The sequence below is a fragment of the Lasiosphaeria miniovina genome (assembly GCF_030549165.1).
Source record: "Lasiosphaeria miniovina strain SMH2392-1A chromosome Unknown B0T26scaffold_3, whole genome shotgun sequence".
Classification (NCBI taxonomy): Eukaryota; Fungi; Ascomycota; class Sordariomycetes; order Sordariales; family Lasiosphaeriaceae; genus Lasiosphaeria; species Lasiosphaeria miniovina.
In genome coordinates, this window is record NW_026848222.1 from 4,801,371 (window position 1) to 4,819,355 (window position 17,985).

Here is a 17,985-nt window from a genome sequence, read left to right on the forward strand (position 1 = left end):
AATAGTGAAACAGAATAATCTGATCGTCTGGAAACCCGTCTAGGAAAGGAAATGTATGGGTCTTGCTTTTCCGGCTATTTCAGCGTTGGCAATGGCTCAAACAACTCAATCTTGAGGCTATATTTGGTTGAATTGAGCCACCAAAAATGGATATTTGACTGGGTTGAGGCTAGAATTGATTGATATAGTAATACCTAATTGATTGATGATATTTGACGGCATCTTCAGCTCCACCAAAAAAGATGTAAAAAGTCATCAAAGAGGTCTAAAATAGTTAATAAAAAATGCCCTGAAGCCCGGAAAAGCTCGTCAACGTACCCAACCCTTCAAATATATGATGTTATTGAAGGTATCGTCGCCCATTCTATTTGTGCGCCGAAGACCAGCTTAATGCCCTCTGGGGGTCCGCTGACATAAGTCAACTAGGCCAAAAGCGGAACACCCTAGCTGCGGAATTTGCCGTGTTAAGACACAACTGCTTCATTGAACGGTAGTAATTTGTGTTGGGTGCTCTGGCATACACGGGCGAAAAAAGCGCCACCTGCATGTTCCGCAGCCAGGGTGTTCCCCTTTTAGCCCAGTTGACTTAGACCTCAACGCCGTCTTCCTCGCCGTGAAACCTTCGGCATGCTCCTTTTGCAAATGGCCTGCCGCCGAGCTTGTGCTTACGGCCGTAAAGACCTTCTCGTAATAGTGATATGCCTAGAAGCATGCTCCCTCTTTTATGACGTTGTTGACGACCTAGACAAGCCAGTAGCCGTACGAAGTAATCCACGATGACCTCGTATTCTTCTTGCCCGCCCAGTATTCCGGTATATATAGCGCCCGTGTTTTTGTTATTTTGGGCCGGTCCCTTACCTCCATATTCCCAAGCTCTTTCATGTCAAAATTTGACTAACGTGATTGTATAGCGAGCGCGCATGTATAGCGAGCGCGCACTTTTCCTACCCTAATTGAACTATTATACGAAATACTAACACCACAAAGGAAAAAATTAATAGAAACTACTCAGAATCTAATTACTCATCCATTTTTGCGTCCTCCTTGTATGTACGAGAGTTGTGTCCTATTTTGCCGCAATTACTACAGTGTCGTAAACCTGTTGCGTTGCTCCTCGTACGACCACCCCTCGATCGCTTTTCCTCCTCTACCAATACATGCGCATCCCTTTGGGCCAAAATATCACTCGCTTCTTCCATAGTTAATGGTCCTCCTGCCCGGATACGACTTTTTTCAGCTCTCCGGCGTTTGCTCAATGCTGCATTTGCTTCCTCAAGCTCTCGCACGCGCGCCTTTATCAATACTATCTCGTGCATAACCTTCGTCGTACCCTTTACAATCTGATCAAGGGCCTCAATAATCGGGGTGGGTGAACTGCCTTGATATCTAGTAATACGATCCTTGATGTGTATTGACTGTAGAGAGGCTTCGGTAGCATTTTGTGGCGTTTGAGAGACCCAACTATCGTACGAGGCCTCGGGGGGCCCAGTAGGTGTTGGCGTACGAAGCTTGATATCTAGCCCGGAAATGACCTTCTCTAGGTCGAATGGAACAAGGTCTGCCCCTCGAAAACCTCCTTGTACGTTTTCGGGTTCAAATATCGCGTAGAATGCGTTGAAGAAGGCGAGAAAGAAGTCGGGCTTAGTGATGTGGTGAATATGGTTGCGCATCAACCTCTCAATTTCCTTGCCGTACGACCGCTTCAATATACTAAAACACCCGATATCAAGAGGCTGAAGTAGATGTGATGAGTGCGGAGGCATACAAAGCGTAATGATATTATTTTCTTTGCAATAGTCCTCAAATTCGGCCGAATGGTGGCTCTCATGCCCGTCAAGGATTAGGAGTCGCTTTCCACCTATCGTACGGCGGCGAGAGTGTTAGTCAAAGTGTTTAATCCAATCAAGACTAATCTGGTTATTCGTCTAACCAGTTTCTGAGAGATCTACTACCCAGTCGGATGGGAAAGGGCTATCGCGATACCAACTCTCGAGGTGGACTTTGCCCGCAACCACCACATACGGAGGGATAGTATCACCACCCGACCGTACGGCCTGAATCACGGTAGCCCATTCCCGATTACCAGGCTGGATCTTCTTCACCTTCGCACGGCCGTCGGACGAGGTAACAACAAGTGTTGACGAGATCTGGCCCATCGTAAACCCAGTCTCGTCAAAGTTCCAGATATCCGACTCGAGAATCCCATATTTCGCAATTGTATTACGAACACGGTCAAACCACGCGCCAATTATCTTTGGATCTTCGCATTTAGCTCTTTGGTAGTCGTACGGACGCGTCCAACGCATCTTGAGCTCTGGCTGTCGTCGTACGAAGTTTGCAGCCCAGCGTGGTCCGACGCGTGACGCGTTGCGCGTCGCGCGTAGCAAATTGGCCATATCTTCTATTATACCGTATCCTGGCGAAAATCCTTGCTCGTATAGGTCGAGAGCCCTTCGTATGATAACCTGCTCTTCAAGGGGGTCAAGATTCCGCGAATTGGCAATAATTTCTGCTCGAGGGAGGATTCCGTTCGAACGCCGCTCAAGTGTTCTTCGGGGTACGGAATATCGGGCTGCAGCAGTTGCAAGGCGAAGATTCTTGTCGCGTTGCATAGCTTGAAGGGCAAGCTGTATTTGTGCTTCATTTCGTACGGCGGGCATGTTTTATCGTGGAGAAATTTACGATGTTTTGCGATAGTTCAATTGGGGTGGGAAAAGTGCGCGCTCGCTATACATGCGCGCTCGCTATGCAATCACGTTAACTCCTCGTATTATGTAGAGATTTGCGATGGCTTCCTTAGGACATCAAATGCTCGCTTTTGGCCTGTGGAGAGGGCCGCGGTATTAACGGTCGAGGCAGGCATATTGTCGGTAGTTCGGGCGCAAGGAAATCGCTATAGGAATGGAAGGCTTTGGTGGAAAGGAAGGATTCGGCTGTTTATTTACGTTGTGATGGTTGCATTGCAGCTTCGACGGTGCTTTGCAGTGACCTGCGGCCTCAGTCAGAGATTTTCCCGGGCCCAGGAAAATACAGGGTTGGCCTTGGTCAGGGGGCGCCCTGGACTCGGGAAAATCCGAAAAATCCGGCCTAAAATGGCCTGGCCAATGGGAAATAATTGACAATTCGCCAATTATTTTGGCCCTACGAGTTGGTTGAATTTGACCTCAAAATCGTATAATTGATTGCTCTAAATGGCTATATTTGATCGATTGAATTGGATAAATCTGAGTTGGTGCCGGCGCTGGGCTACTTCAAGTGGCGGGCAAAGCGAGAGAGGTCTGGTAAATGCTACACCAATTGTACATGTACATGTACATTACATTGTATCCAGTACAATACAGCCCCACTCCCTTCCACCCACAAAGAATTTATTTATACTTCTAATGGCGCATGCTGCTGTAATGGACATCTGGGAAAGTAGATTCGATTTACCGCACCTACTAGGATATTAATTGTCTAGACAGGTTACCTCAGGTAGCATGCATACTTGGCACATACCTTGGGTAACTTACCTACATGGAACCACCTTACCTTACCGAAGATAGCTTTTACCATTTCTCGTCCTGATACCTGCTACGTATCTTGCCTACCTGTCTGTCGATCCGTCTGCCTACCCGAGCTCTTTATTTTATTTTATTTTGAATCTCGCTGGGAATAAACGGCTGAATATGGGCGTCGGTCGAGTGCTCGTGGTTGCCGGCTCAGATAGCTCGGGCGGAGCGTTAGTCTAGCCCTCCCTTCTACCCCCTACGATACCTACCGCGCGGCGGCGCCGCTGCGCTTCCGTGGTTGGCCGGTCAGCTTATACTTAGACTTGGGCGCCCAATCCCTTCCCTAGGGGTCTAGAGGCAGACCAAAAAGTCATCGCAGCTCATGGCTGCTATGCCATGACGGCCACCACCGCTCTCACGGCACAGAACACGCAGGGCGTCTACGACATCCACCATGTGCCTGCCGACTTTGTAACGAAGCAGATTGCCGCCTGCATCGACGACATCGGCGTCGATGTGGTCAAGACCGGTGAGTACCTTACCTCCCTTGAACAGGGGTAACAAACAAACAAACACGCACACACACACACACACACACACACATATATATATATATATATATATATATATATATATGCGCACATGCATACATGCAAGCAAGCAAGCATCCCATCCGCTCCGGGCCGTGTTTCTGATTATCCGCCTGTGTCTAGGCATGCTGGCTTCGGCTGCCACCATTGACGCCGTCGCCACGGCCATCCGTGACCACAATGTGACGACTCTGGTCGTCGACCCAGTCGTGATTGCAACCGCAGGAGCCCAGTTGCTGCCCTCGGCCGCACTCTGCACCCTACGCACCCAGCTGCTCCCCCAGGCAACTGTGCTGACGCCCAATCTGCCCGAGGCTCGCCTACTCCTTGCCGACGCTGGCTACGGGCACGTCCCTTTGGAGAGCATCGACGACCTAGAGGCTATTGCCAACGCCGTATACTCTCTAGGCCCAAAGTGGGTGCTCGTCAAGGGCGGCCACTGCCCCTTCCGCAAGGGTGGCGGCGTGGCCAGGACCACCGAGGAGAGGGAGCTCGTCGTCGACGTGTTAGTCGGCGAGGGCCGGACGGTCAGGATCGAGACGCCTTACCAAGAATCCCGGCACACACATGGCACCGGTTGCTCTCTTGCCTGTGAGTTTTGCTCAGCGCACCAGCTCCAACAGTGGTGGTAAGGTACATACAACAGTGGCTAACCTGTCGGGTTTAAAATTGTGCGAAGCTGCAATTGCTTCAAACCTTGCCAATGACATGGACGTTCCTCGTGCCGTCAAGGCCGCGTGCAGATACGTCGAGGTTGGCATCAAGACGGCCCCAGGCCTGGGACATGGCAACGGGCCCCTGAATCACTTTCACTCTATTTATGCAATGCCCTTCTCACCGTACGCCAGGCAACCCTTGACCCCATATTTTAACAGCGGTCTTAGCGGGGGAGTGTTTATGTGCTGACATGTCCCAGAGGCCATTTTGTAGACTACCTCCTCGAGCGCCCTGATGTCGCCCCCGTGTGGGATCGGTTTGTCAATCACCCTTTCGTGCTGGCCATGGGTAACGGAAGTCTGCCAACCGAGTCTTTTAGGGGATACTTGGTTCAGGACTACCTATATCTTGTGTGTCCTGTCCTCGGCTCCCGGGGGGGTTATCGAGGTGGCCACTGACTTGGGTTTATAGATTCACTTTGCCCGAGCAAATGCTCTCGCCTCGTACAAAGCTAAGAGCATCAAGGATATCGCCGCGGTGCGCATTGCTTTGGCTTGGCCCCATATGTTTTGACGGGACCGGGAGAGCCGTAAGACACTGACCATTTCCTTTGCATGCAGTCTGCTGCCATAGTCACACACATATTCAAGGAGATGGAGCTCCACATCAGCTATTGCAAGCAATTCGGCATAACCAAAGACGAGATTGAGAACACGGAGGAAAAGGAGGGCAAGCAGACTTTCCCACTTCATCCCACCCGGCTTCTCCACATAACACTGACCCCCAAGCAGCCTGCACCGCTTATACCAGGTACCATAATATCCGAAGGGAACCCCGTCAATAGCCGTAGCTGATTTGTTCCCGAGATATGTCCTTGACATCGGGCAATCAGAGGATTGGTTTGCCCTCCAGGTGGCTATAGCACCCTGCCTGCTTGGCTATGGAGTGATTGCCCGGCAGTTACACGAGGACACGAGGTCCAAGAGAGAGGGCAACCTATACTGGCCCTGGATCGAGAACTACGTGGCTGATGACTATCTTGAGGCTATCAAGACTGGATCTGGTGCGTACCGAGGAGAGATGACGTCATGACACACTTTGACTAATCCAAACAACAAAGACCTCCTGGAAAGGCACGCGGCCCTCCAGAGCCCAAAACGGATAGACGAGCTGGTCAAGATCTTTATCCATGCCACCAAGGTAAGTCCTCTCGGGCCGGCTCAGAGCAGAGCAAGACGACAGCTCGTCCTCCCTCTGCCCATTCTTTTCCTCTCTCTCTCTATCCCGGGCCCGCTGAGGAAGCTGACATGGATCGACACAGATGGAAATCGGGTTTTGGGAGATGTATCCGTACAGCTCAGGCGGCTAGGTTAGGCGGGCGTCAGATGCAGACAACCGATATGCATATTGCAGTGTGGTATTGATGAGAGGATAATGAAAGGCTCATGTTACTACCGACACCCCCCCGGGCCGGCGGCAGTGGTGCGTACATCAATAAGTAAATATCCGAAGCAAACAAATCCAACTGCTTTTTTCCTCAAGCATGTCAGCGCAGGCCACAGCTGGCTTGATCAACCCGGCCAGCAAAGTGCCACGTGATACCACATTTCCACAATTGTACGGAGTAAAGGGTTGGTGGGGTGCACCTCGGGGGTTGTTGAGACAAGAGAGGGCAAGGCAGGCTGCTCGTTTTACTTCGCATGTGCAGCTTCACGTGGAAACCCACGGCGTGGGTGCGGTGTGGTGCCAATTGGATAGGGCCTGGTTCTGATTCAGGTCCCAACTGAGTTTTTACCTGGTTGCGGGCTTGGAGGCGCCCATGAAGAAGGAATCGCTGCGTGGATGAGTCGAGGCACGCGCATTGACAGGGTGGTTGGTTGCAGGCTGAGAATCTTGCTGCCTCAATCCTAAGGCACAACATCCTTATCTTGCTTATCGAGACCGTGTCCCACGCCCAGTCAGCAAGGCCTCCCTAGGTGCAGGCGACTGACTGCCTTGTCAAAAAAAATGTTTTTTAACCCGAAGCGCCTCCCGCCTAACAAGTACCCAAAAAAATTTCTGGGGGGGGGGCGACCTTATTACTTTCCCTCTCCTTCCTTCACTGCCCAAGATTTTCGCATCGTCGAGAACTTGCACCATTCATCTTCCGCAATCCCACCACAAGTGTCTGTCCATCACAAGGTCACCGTTCGCTCATTACTTTCTTGAGTTTAACGTATTTTTGACCGAGGCGCTCGTGAGGTTCCGTGACCATTTTCGCGTCACTGCCCCTCTAGACACGGCCGGCACCTTCTCCCAACGAGCATTTTCCAGCAAAAACCCCTGGTTTTCCCCTCCTCGCATTCCCCCCTTCCTCGTAGTTTTACTTCTCGCATCCGTGTGAGAATCACATTAAGGAACCAGGTCTCGGACAACTCTCCCCTAGACGTTTCTCTCCAATCAGAGCGATCATTCATTCTTCACCCTTACCGTCAGATCCCAAAAGACGGTCAAGCAATCACGTCATACACGGTTTTCCGTTTCACAAAACCCACTAACGACAGCATGTCTTCCTACGGCGGCGGCGGAGGCGGTTACGGCTCTCGCGGCGGCGGAGGAGGTGGTTTTTCCAGTGGATTTGATCGCAACGGCGGCGGCGGCCAGTCAAATGGCTACTCGTCTCACGGGTAAGTTCCAAACCTCACAGCCTTCCCTACTCAAACCACCACCCTCTCGCATCCGGCTACGTGCCATTATCGGCTGTCGCGTCTGCCTACTCTATACTCATCTGAGCGCTTTGTTGTCGCTCTTCCTTATTCTACTGGCCCCGCCTACAATTTCTACGATAAAATTTAACTAACCAATTTTCTCGTTTCTTAGTGGATCCAACGGTTACTCCGGTGGTGGTGGAGGATACGGCGGCGGTGGTGGTGGAGGCGGCTACGGAGGTGGCGGCGCCGGAGGTGACCGCATGTCCGCCCTTGGTGCAAACTTGCAGAAGCAGAACTGGGACTTGAGCGCGATGCCCAAGTTCGAGAAGTCCTTCTACCAAGAGCACCCCAACGTTACCGCCCGCAAACAAGCCGAGGTCGACAAATTCCGTGCGGACCACGCCATGGCCATCCACGGCCGCGATGTTCCCAACCCGGTAGAGACCTTCGACGAGGCTGGTTTTCCCCGCTATGTTATGGACGAGGTCAAGGCCCAGGGTTTCCCCGCCCCGACTGCTATCCAGTCTCAAGGGTGGCCTATGGCTCTTTCCGGCCGTGATGTCGTCGGTATTGCCGAGACTGGCTCGGGAAAGACATTGACCTACTGCCTTCCTGCAATTGTTCACATCAACGCACAGCCTCTCCTCGCTCCCGGCGATGGCCCGATTGTCCTGGTTCTTGCTCCTACCCGAGAGTTGGCTGTTCAGATCCAGCAGGAAATCACCAAGTTCGGCAAGTCGTCCCGAATTCGCAACACCTGCGTCTACGGAGGCGTGCCCAAGGGCCCCCAGATTCGCGATCTGTCCCGTGGTGTCGAAGTCTGCATCGCCACACCCGGCCGCCTGATCGATATGCTCGAGTCTGGTAAGACCAACCTGCGCCGTGTCACCTACCTGGTTCTTGACGAGGCGGACCGCATGTTGGACATGGGTTTCGAGCCCCAAATTCGCAAGATCATTGGCCAGATTCGGCCCGATCGTCAGACACTCATGTGGTCCGCCACCTGGCCCAAGGAGGTTCGCAACATGGCTGGAGACTTCTTGACCGATTTTATCCAGGTCAACATTGGATCCCTGGAGTTGTCCGCCAATCACCGCATCACTCAGATCGTCGAGGTTGTTACTGAGTCGGAGAAGCGCGACAAAATGATCAAGCATATGGAGAAGATCATGGAGGGCAAAGACAACCAGAACAAGATCCTCATCTTCACTGGTACCAAGCGTGTTGCTGATGACATTACCCGCTTCCTGCGCCAGGATGGCTGGCCCGCGCTTTGTAAATCCCCTCTTGCCTTTCACAATGACTCTGGATTATTCGGGCCGTGCTGACAGATTTCTAGCTATCCACGGTGACAAGCAGCAGAACGAGCGTGACTGGGTCTTGGATCAGTTCAAGGCCGGTAAGAGCCCAATCATGGTTGCCACCGACGTGGCTTCTCGTGGTATTGGTATGTATTCCCCCCCCTCCCCCCCTCCCCCCCCTACCTTCCCCCCCGAAGTCTTCGGCAGCTTTCCAGCATATCTGTGTGCTGTGCTTTACTCTTGTGTCTAGGGGCTCTCTTGATTGCGCGAAATTGCCTGACCTCGTGTCTGCATGGTCCCTCTGAGTGGAGTCTTGGGTTCGTGACGTAGCAAAGACATTGTTTTGTGCTACGCCCGTGATTCTTCTCTTGTACCGTTTCTCACGCCGTGGTACAAGCGTGGAGTTGGCATCTCTTGACCTTGATCAAGCTTGTCTCCAAGATTCCCAAGGCCCGAGGACCGGAGCATTGGATCTCCCATCGGCATATTCTTCGCAACGGACAGCCCATCTACCAAGGAGAAGTACTACCAAGGGATTACAAAACATATTTAGCTACCTGCTATTCGTGTCATCCGCGCCAGTTCATGCTGGAATGTTGCTATATTCAAGCGCTCTCTTGTTGTTGCTAACCATTTGGTCCCTAAAGATGTGCGCAACATTACTCACGTGCTCAACTATGACTACCCGAACAACTCGGAGGATTACATCCACCGAATTGGTAGAACTGGTCGTGCCGGTGCAACTGGCACAGCCATCACGCTGTTCACCACTGACAGTAAGCTCAACATCCCCCTTCTCCTTTACCATTCATCGTCTAACACCTTTTCTAGATGCAAAGCAGGCCCGCGATCTTGTGTCGGTCCTTCAAGAGGCTAAGCAGCAGATCGATCCTCGGCTGGCTGAGATGGCGCGCTACGGTGGTGGCGGAGGTGGTGGTGGCCGGTATGGCGGTGGTTATCGCGGTCGCGGCGGCGGTGGTGGCCGGGGTGGAGGTAGGCAATCCTATTCTCGGAACTATTAGCCCTCGCGCTCACTATCGCTGCCATAACAGGCCGCTCGGGAGGGTTTGACGGTGCCAACGCACTACCTATCGGCAACCGCCGGTGGTAAAGAAAACAAAAACCCAAAAAAAATCACCAAAATATACCAAGAGGCAACACGCTCCCAGCGCGGCTGGAAACCAGTTGCCTGCTGGTGCGTCTGATGGCCAGTTTTCCACGGTGGCATTCCGGTTTCGGACATCATCATGGCGTTTATTGTAGAGGGGTCTGGTCTAGACGTTGGTTCATTACTTCACATGTCCACTAACTGTGCCGCGTCGCCTTGTCGCGCAGCCCAGTAAAAGATATGGCCTTCTTTATTTATCAATTAATTTCCTTTCGTTTTCATGTTGGGTGGTCGTTGAACTGGGGGAATTCGTCCCGGAACTAGCACATCTACCAAGTATCACAGCCAGCAGCCGCATCTCGTGGGGACCGGCCGGTCTATTCTAGCCGGTGTTCATGACTACCTCTGGATCTCGATAGTGTAGCGTTGATCTTTGTGTTGGTCAACGCTAGCTGTCGAGATATGCTTGTGCTAGAAGATTACTTTACTTGTTTTAGTCTCCAGCATGCCGTTGTCACAGAAAAAAAGGATTATTTATATGTAGTCAAGATAAAGAATACAGTGGTCCTGGCCGAGAGTGGTTGGACAGTCATAGCATAGAACTGCCATTGCCCCGAGTCTTTGTCCTCTAGTTGACTATTCGGCATGGTGCCGTCAGTATGGTGTTGCAAGATAGCTATGTATGTTATCAGGACAGTCTAGTCTGTGTAGACTTGGAGGTTGGCCATGGCCGTGGCCGTGTCCCTTTTGCTGTGGCATGTGAGGACGGATGTCAGATAAATCTTTGCTGTGGTGGTTTCGATACGGCGGAAGTTGGCTCTCCCCCGGGAGTTTAAACAGACGACCAGATGACTATTGAGTATGGCTGGCTCTGCCAGTGTTGCTGTTTATTTGTCCGGACTTATCGTGGTGATAGACGTCAACTGTGTCTCTGTAGTTTCGAAATTGCAGCAGTTAGCTCTTCATTCTAGGGCTATATTCGATTCGATAAACATGGGCGGGCATGACTCTGTCGGTGCCGTTCAATTGTTTGTTTGACTTTTGGCTGTACCGCGGCAAATGCTTGACTGTGTGCGTTTTATTTAGTGTGTGCCTGTTGGCGGGTTAAGCCATTTCACTTTGGTGGTAGATCTAACTATGGAAGTCCCCCCCCCCCTTTTTTTTTTAAAGCAAACGAAATACACAATATATAAACATCAAGTTTGACTAGATCTGTCAGTGTTATTGTTTATTTGTCTGACTTGTCGTTGTAACTCTGTCGATTCTATACTGAATTAGCTGTATTACATGTTCTTGCCGTAGAATGTGATGATGGATATCAGCTGTGTCTCTATTGTGGTTTCGATAACACGGATGTTAGCTCTTCATTCGACGGATGTGGACATTTGAACAGATAGTTACTTGGGCGGCATAGATCTATCAATATTGTTTAACTAGTCAACTCCTCTGTATAGTCTGAACTGGACTAGCTGTGTTTTCTTGCTGGTATTTGTGGTGATAGATGCAAGCTTGGTCTCTGTTGTGGTTTCGATACTACGGGAGTCGGCTCTTTATTAGAGTGCTATAGATAATTAGGTGGAAAATTGCCTAGGCAGCATGAATCTGTTGGTATCATTCAATCGTCTCGCTTGTAGTTGGTGACTTTATTGATACTCGATTGACTAGCTGTGTTGGATGTTATTGTTATGGAATGTGGCGATGGGTATAAGCCATTTCACTTTGGTAATAGATCCAACTATGGAAGCTACTCCTTAAGTAGACAAAATTCAACAAGCATATGTAAGTGTTGTTCAATTGCCCAAGTTGTCGTTGTAACTATATATTTTGGACTAGCTACTCACGAGTTTCTCAGCTTAGCATATGGTGGTGGGCATTTAGATGTTTAGTTATTCGTACTCTTAACTACGTTCATTTTAGTGTGTGAATGGCGACGAGTATATGCCATTTCACTTTAATAGTAGATTAGAGTAGACAAAAGAAGGCTTACGTATTCGTGACTTCCACGGTAATATGCTCACCATGTTAGTGACATGGATTATACCATTACTGACAAGTGTATCTAGGTTGGCCATGTCTCCTAAGTCTTTTAATACCGCTAATAAACAGTTATAATAATATTTCGTCTGCTTCAATAAGACTTGCTGCCTCAAGGAGGGACTTCTACAGTTAGATTTATCACAAAAGTGAAATGGCTCATACCTATCACCACGTATGATAAACAGTTAATTGTTAACTCTTCCCTCGAGGGTTATGGACAGTCTAACCCAACACCACACGGTGTGTCCGCACTCGTTCATGCTCGACTTTGTTCGTGCTTGACTGAGCCCGACCCATGTTCAAGTGTTTCCAACTGCCACTTTGCTCTGATGCTCCTATGCATGGAAGCTGGCTTGTCCCTCATTGCTTGTACTATACTGTACAGAGTTCTCTGGTGATGGGTGGAAGCCATACCACATTGCCTATCTTGGGCCCAACTCTGTGGAAGGGTTACATTCTAGAGGAGGGACGAGCGAGTCCTTCACGGACAGGGAGTCGTTTCTCGGGATCCAACACCAAGGAATGTTTGTTAGGGCGGGCTGCTTCTCTCGCAGCCAAGTCCATGTTTCAAAGCGACAAAGTTTCTCGCATTCTCGCATTGAAACACGACTCCTCGGCCCGGCCTAGTCAATTGTTTGTTGGTCATGTGGCCCTATCTGTGTACTTTCATACGAAGGTGGCCTCACAGAGGAAGCACCTCTGTGACGCAGGAAGAAAGGGCAAGAGAATCACGTAAGCGGCGCTGGTTTATTTGTGATATCGTGGTTACAATGATATGAAAGCTGGATATGGCATGCTCGTCTCTAGTATCCCACAGACAAGCTGGCTGATAACCATTTCTCTACGCGACTTTGCTTGCTCGCTGATACTATTGCTTCCTGTATGGCTTCTGATTAATGCCAATGTTGCCGTCGCCACGAGAGCCACCAACCAGAGTTTAGTGTTTAACGAAGGTAGGTAGGCTAAGTTGAGTGTGCTTTCATTTTCCTACCTCCGTCTTTCCAATATCAATGGCCATTGCTTGCTTCCACGGGTTCTCGTCGACTCTTTCTCTGCAGGCTAACTGGCATCATCCCATGTATCCTCTTGAAACCGATGAAGAATTAACTTAGCGGCCTCTTCCTCTTGACCTAGCTAAGCAAGGAACTGAAGCTAGTTCGCTGCTATCGGTGGCGTATGGATCGACACCAAGACGGGCAGCAGGTAGCAGCAATTGATCGAGCGCTTGGGCGGGTGGGCGTCTCTTCCCTGAAAGCTTAAAGTTGTCTGATGTAGCAAAGTAGTCTAGTTGGTGATCCTGTTGCTGCCGGCCCGAACCTGAAAGGGAGCAAAAAGGGAAGAAAAAAAAACATCAGATGAACCCCTAAATCCGTGATTCCCGGAACAGAGAAACGTAAGATAAGATGTTCTAGTGCCTCATCTAGTTTGGCAGACAAGTGGGCGGGGTGTGTGTTGATGTTTGGTGTTGGTGTTGGTGTTTTCTGACTATCTTCCCTCACGATCAAGTATGAAGTATATTGTTTCAATGCAGGATCTAGAGTCGCCGCTGCCGCCACAAGTAGTTGGTGACAACGAACCACGACGAGGCTACGTATCTCGTTGGGGCTTTGAGGTGTTTCGGCTTAACATCGAGGACGGCGTGGACATTCGGATCCGGCGCGGAAGATGGAATAGCCTCAACGTCTGGCAGTCTCGTTTAAAGTTGTTCTGCTTACGCCTCACACTCTCACACCCTGGCCTCGTTCCGATCCGTGCCTAACTCCCCCGTACGGTCGTACCTGCCTTTTTGTCGTGCCCCTTCCGCTACTAGTAGGTAGGTGGTCATGACACGGACGAGGCGGTGACCACGAATACGCCTTCCGGCAACGTGCCGGCAAGAGCAACTCGGCGGCAAGCGCCGCCCCCAGAATCATGCATACACAGATCATGCACTTCGCCTCCATCTGCCGGGTGTGGTTTCCTAGACCTTGTTGTTGGTCCGACTGTTCTTTCTTACTATACTATCCGCACGTAGACCGATGGTTTTTTTCTCTTTTCTGCTGGGGCATTCGGAAGGGCCTTGCTCCAAGTGGCCGGGCGCAGCGCAGCGCACCCAAGCACCCAACAACGGCCACAATACTACTTAATCTATGTACAGGATCCGGGAGGCGGCGGGCTGATAATTAAGTCATGACCATTAATATATTTTTAGGGAGGTGCGAATTGACGCCATAATACTGACACTATTAATCCCGGCACGGTGTTGCACATGGCATCTTGTTTTGTAAGTACGGTATCGGGCTATCCATCCATCCTATCCATGCCTCCGGACGTGAGTTCGGAGTTGGGTCCAAACCTAGTGTTGTTCCGCCGGCAACCGCATATCCCTCCTAATCACCTTACCTCCTCGGTATCATTCCCGTAAGTAATTAAGGTAACGCGCAATCGACATCTATTGATGAAACGGCTTGTGCACGCCCCCCACGCTTCCCACTTTCCGACACCCAACCGCCAACGGCAGGTGTTGACGGAGCCACCTCTATTCCCGCGATCCTTCATCGGCCATCACCTGGTGATTACGTACCCGAGTCCCTCGAGGTTATAGATAGTAGTTTCTTCAATAGTTCTTATAATGCCTATACGGATAATAGCTGTAATAATTGTAGTTATTGTAAGGTTTCGAATACAAAGCTTCACTTTGGAAAACGCAGCGGCTAGAGCATATTCTGGTGTGTTTTGGGGCCACCAGTTGGACCTCAGGCGCCATAGCTGACACCGGCCCGGATAACGGTAGACTGTTGTTGCTCGTGGCTCTAGGTTCGAAGGATGTTAGTGTCCAGCTTGGAACGGTGGTGACGATCTAGAGCGCGGTACTGGCACCGGCCTAGAGCACTGGCACCGACCTAGAGCACTGGCACCGACCTAGATTGCGGCCATTACCAAAAGCACGGCACGGCACGGCACTGGCACCGGCACTGGCACCGGCATTGGCACTGGCACCGGCCTCGGGTACGGCGCTGATGTAGAGTAGTGCCCGGCGTTGGCCGAGAGTACGGCACTGGCCTACACGGGCGCTATTCTTAATTGTTCCTTTGCACGCAGTAGCAACACCCGCCCTAGGAATCCCATCCCACGTGCCGTCGGCGTACCAGCTGTCCCTGTAAGGAAAATGGTAAGTTAAGGAGGCACAGGCGGGCGGTTCTGTATCATGGCCAATCTCGATGAACCCCAACGAGCTCCTACCAGCGTACTACCTAGAACCCTAAGCCACAGCGCTGGTCGGTTTGCTCGTTTCTAGTCGCGCCACTGGCCTGCCAAACAAACTCTGTTTTACGAACCACACACTCTAGTGTAAATCCCACGTGCTGCCAATATTCCCCAATTCTTCTTCATCAGTAAGCAGAGAGCTGAGGAGGCACAGGTTAGGCGTAGTGTGTATCATGAGGCAATCTCGATGGAACCCTAGATGGGCTCCTGCTGCTCATTTCTGGGCCAGGCGCTCTCCTTGGCACGCGACAACACGCTATTTCAGCGCTAATGCGATCGTCTCTTTCTCGCCTGCAGTCCGTGTGCCTCCGCTAGTGTCTTGTGGGTAGCTGGGCCTGGGCCAGAGAGCTCGGCCGTTCTTCTGCGGACGTGTCTGTGGTCCCGCTGACTAGCTCCACTTACGTGAACAGGAGCGGAGGTATCGCTTCCCCCCTCTACACGGACTGGCGGAGCCTCCTCCTCCTTTATCCCTCCCCCATCCCCGTCCTCGATCCTCCTCGTGCTCTAATACAATCTCAGGGGGGGCAGTGTCGCGCTAGAGCCGAGTTAGAAGTGGAGGCAGGAGAGAGCATGGTATCCATCGCGCAAATCCATGATTTGCCTCGAGGGGAAATCATGGGGCTGGGGGAGGGGGGTTTGCGCTTGACGCTCGTCGTGTTCGGGTTACAGTCGTTGGACTGTCTGGGGGCAAGCGCAGATGCTGGCTTGCACTACTCCTCCATAGCTTGGGGCCCCATGCGGCGCTAAGTTACCATTGTCTTCACCCCGTGCTTTAGCCTCTGCCACTCCCGCAACGAGCGGCGCGCTGGGCCCTGGAGAATAAGTTAGGGGAGAGCGAGGAAACCGACGGGCGCCAGCCAACACCAGAAGGATGGCTCGCTTGGGGCCGCTGCTCCAGAGAACGGATGGAACCAGGTAAAAAGTGGCTGAGAGACACACGTCTTTGGAGGCTAAAGCCACAGGCTACTCTAGTTGCCGGCGTGCCTAGCCTTGTGTCAACACTGGCGTTGGTCATGGTTCATACTACGAAGTAAGGTTAGCAGCTACTTGCTTGATTCTTCCTTTACCGGGACTGCTGTTGTTCGCACTGTTGCTTCAAAGCAGCCAGGTCAGCCCCCAGGCAAGCAGCTAAGCAGCCAGTTAACTGACAATAATGCCTTGAAGGGAGTGGGGTGTAGTGTCTGAAGGGGGCCCACAGGGAGGTGATGCTGCTGCTGCTTCTTCCAGGGTGAACGAAACGAAGAGAGAAGGGAGGCAGGTCCAAGAAGGGAAAAAAGGTACACAGATTGACGACCGCCCTACTGGACTGCCCTGCTCACTCGGCAAGGAAGATACCGGCGCAAAAGAAATAAATCCCCGGAGAGGAGAGAGGGAAAATCCACGCAATCGAGATCCACCGTGGGTCCACCCCTAGGAAGTACTGGAATTGCGTTGTGCACCAATTGCCGGTTCAGCAAATAGGGGGCAAGGGGGAGGGGGGGAATCTGCGCTACTCGAGACCGGCAGCAGACGAAATAAGAATCAGTGCTCAAGCAGTTTGATTGTCTGTAGCCAAGCTAATGGGACCCGTATTGGGCAAGGCCACAGAACAGGAATGTGGGCGGCGAGAGGGTCACCGTCTCAAGTCGGTTATTGTTTCCTTCTTGCCTTTCCGCGGGTTAGGCCTCGGCCCCAGGCCCCACCATGTCTCTTCGAGGTTGGCGCTTCTAAGGCTCCCCTCCTTCACGGAGTTCCTTCCGATCGAGCGCTGGTTGGTTGGCTTGATGGAACGAGGAAGTTATGCTTGAGTTGAACCGCGATAGTTGTTTCATTGGTATGTGTATTCATGGGGTTGGTGGCTTTATTGTGTGTATGCAGAACGGGCACAAGAATCGTGACATAAGAAAGCAGTGCTAGTCTGCCATGATTCAACTTGTATGATGGCAGGTACGTACGGGGGACCCAACGGCGCCGTTGAAACTCATCTTCATCCGCATTGCCTGACGAGGGATATGGACATATACCCACCTCACCAGGGCCTAGTTAGTATTCTTGCACGAAGCTCTCGTTGTGGTGTCTAAGTTCTAGATGCTTGTTCACTATTCGAATAGGGTCAAGTTCTGCTGGTCCCCTACTGGCTTGCGAGAGGCCGAAAAGAGACGCCAGAATATCGGCTTGGCCTAACAAGGCGCCCCGGAGGAAGACAGTGAATGAGTGGTCGAGACAGAGAGGTTCTAGAAACTTCGGCACCCCGAGCAGTGTCTAAACGCTGCAAGCGATGTATCGAGCAGTGTAGCTGAGTTGGCCAGTTGTCAACCTTTTTACCCCGACTCTCTCCTGCAGTGCATGCAGCGATCTAGACTCCTGAGCAAGGCATCGGGCAGTCCGACAGGCTAAAAGCCAATGTGTTTGCTGTACGAGATGGCTGCAATGAGCAGTCGCAAGGGCCAGAATTGCTGTAACTGGTGACATGGGCTCGTCGAAGAAGCCACAATGCCGAGATGGGATGAAAAGGGCCACGACGGGACTCCGTCCATTCTCTATCGCAAAGCTGCTCGCTATCCAGAGCCCCAAGGGCTACATCTGGGTATACACAGCAAGATCCCACGTGTAATAGAGTAGCGTGGTGAGCTATTAGTAGTCTACACTAGTGTGGCACTGACGTGGAGAGGAAGCCCAAGCAGGCACTCCCCTTCCGTCTCTCGGGAGCATCGAGCCGATGGTGTAGCGCATGCACTAACTTGGACATCAACCACACAGGACGGTGATGGTGAAGTAAGGAATTAGATACCGGTACCTTGTGATGCTAAGGAAAAAATTTAACGTTCGGCGTTTACAGCAGAGATATTACTGCTGCCGCCTCTAGCTGACTTGGTTTCTATGGAC

The 17,985-nt window shown here is 51.4% G+C and overlaps 2 protein-coding genes across 2 annotated transcripts; both read left to right on the forward strand.

Annotated features, from left to right (window-relative positions):
* Positions 1-3,377: 3,377 nt before the first annotated feature.
* Positions 3,378-6,251, forward strand: B0T26DRAFT_704990 (Phosphomethylpyrimidine kinase-domain-containing protein). Its single transcript, XM_060441732.1, has 9 exons — positions 3,378-3,721; positions 3,839-4,020; positions 4,205-4,672; positions 4,761-4,920; positions 4,998-5,148; positions 5,210-5,275; positions 5,359-5,467; positions 5,530-5,548; positions 5,605-6,251. The coding sequence occupies exons 1-9, from the start codon at positions 3,669-3,671 to the stop codon at positions 5,828-5,830; spliced, it is 1,434 nt and encodes a 477-aa protein (XP_060298943.1). The 5' UTR covers positions 3,378-3,668; the 3' UTR covers positions 5,831-6,251.
* Positions 6,252-7,282: 1,031 nt separating this feature from the next.
* Positions 7,283-9,840, forward strand: B0T26DRAFT_644206 (ATP-dependent RNA helicase dbp-2; the record flags this gene model as incomplete). The annotated part of the gene is made up of 6 exons (XM_060437610.1): positions 7,283-7,380; positions 7,598-8,703; positions 8,768-8,875; positions 9,377-9,505; positions 9,561-9,722; positions 9,782-9,840. 6 exons carry the CDS (start codon positions 7,283-7,285, stop codon positions 9,838-9,840), a joined length of 1,662 nt encoding a protein of 553 aa, XP_060298944.1.
* Positions 9,841-17,985: the final 8,145 nt, after the last annotated feature.

Coding starts and splice junctions, on each gene's coding strand:
- B0T26DRAFT_704990 (XM_060441732.1), top strand. CDS start 3,669: ATGGGCGTCGGTCGAGTGCTCGTGGTTGCCGGCTCAGATAGCTCGGGC. Junction 3,722..3,838: donor TCAGATAGCTCGGGCGGAGC/GTTAGTCTAGCC, acceptor TCCCTTCCCTAG/GGGTCTAGAGGCAGACCAAA. Junction 4,021..4,204: donor CGTCGATGTGGTCAAGACCG/GTGAGTACCTTA, acceptor GCCTGTGTCTAG/GCATGCTGGCTTCGGCTGCC.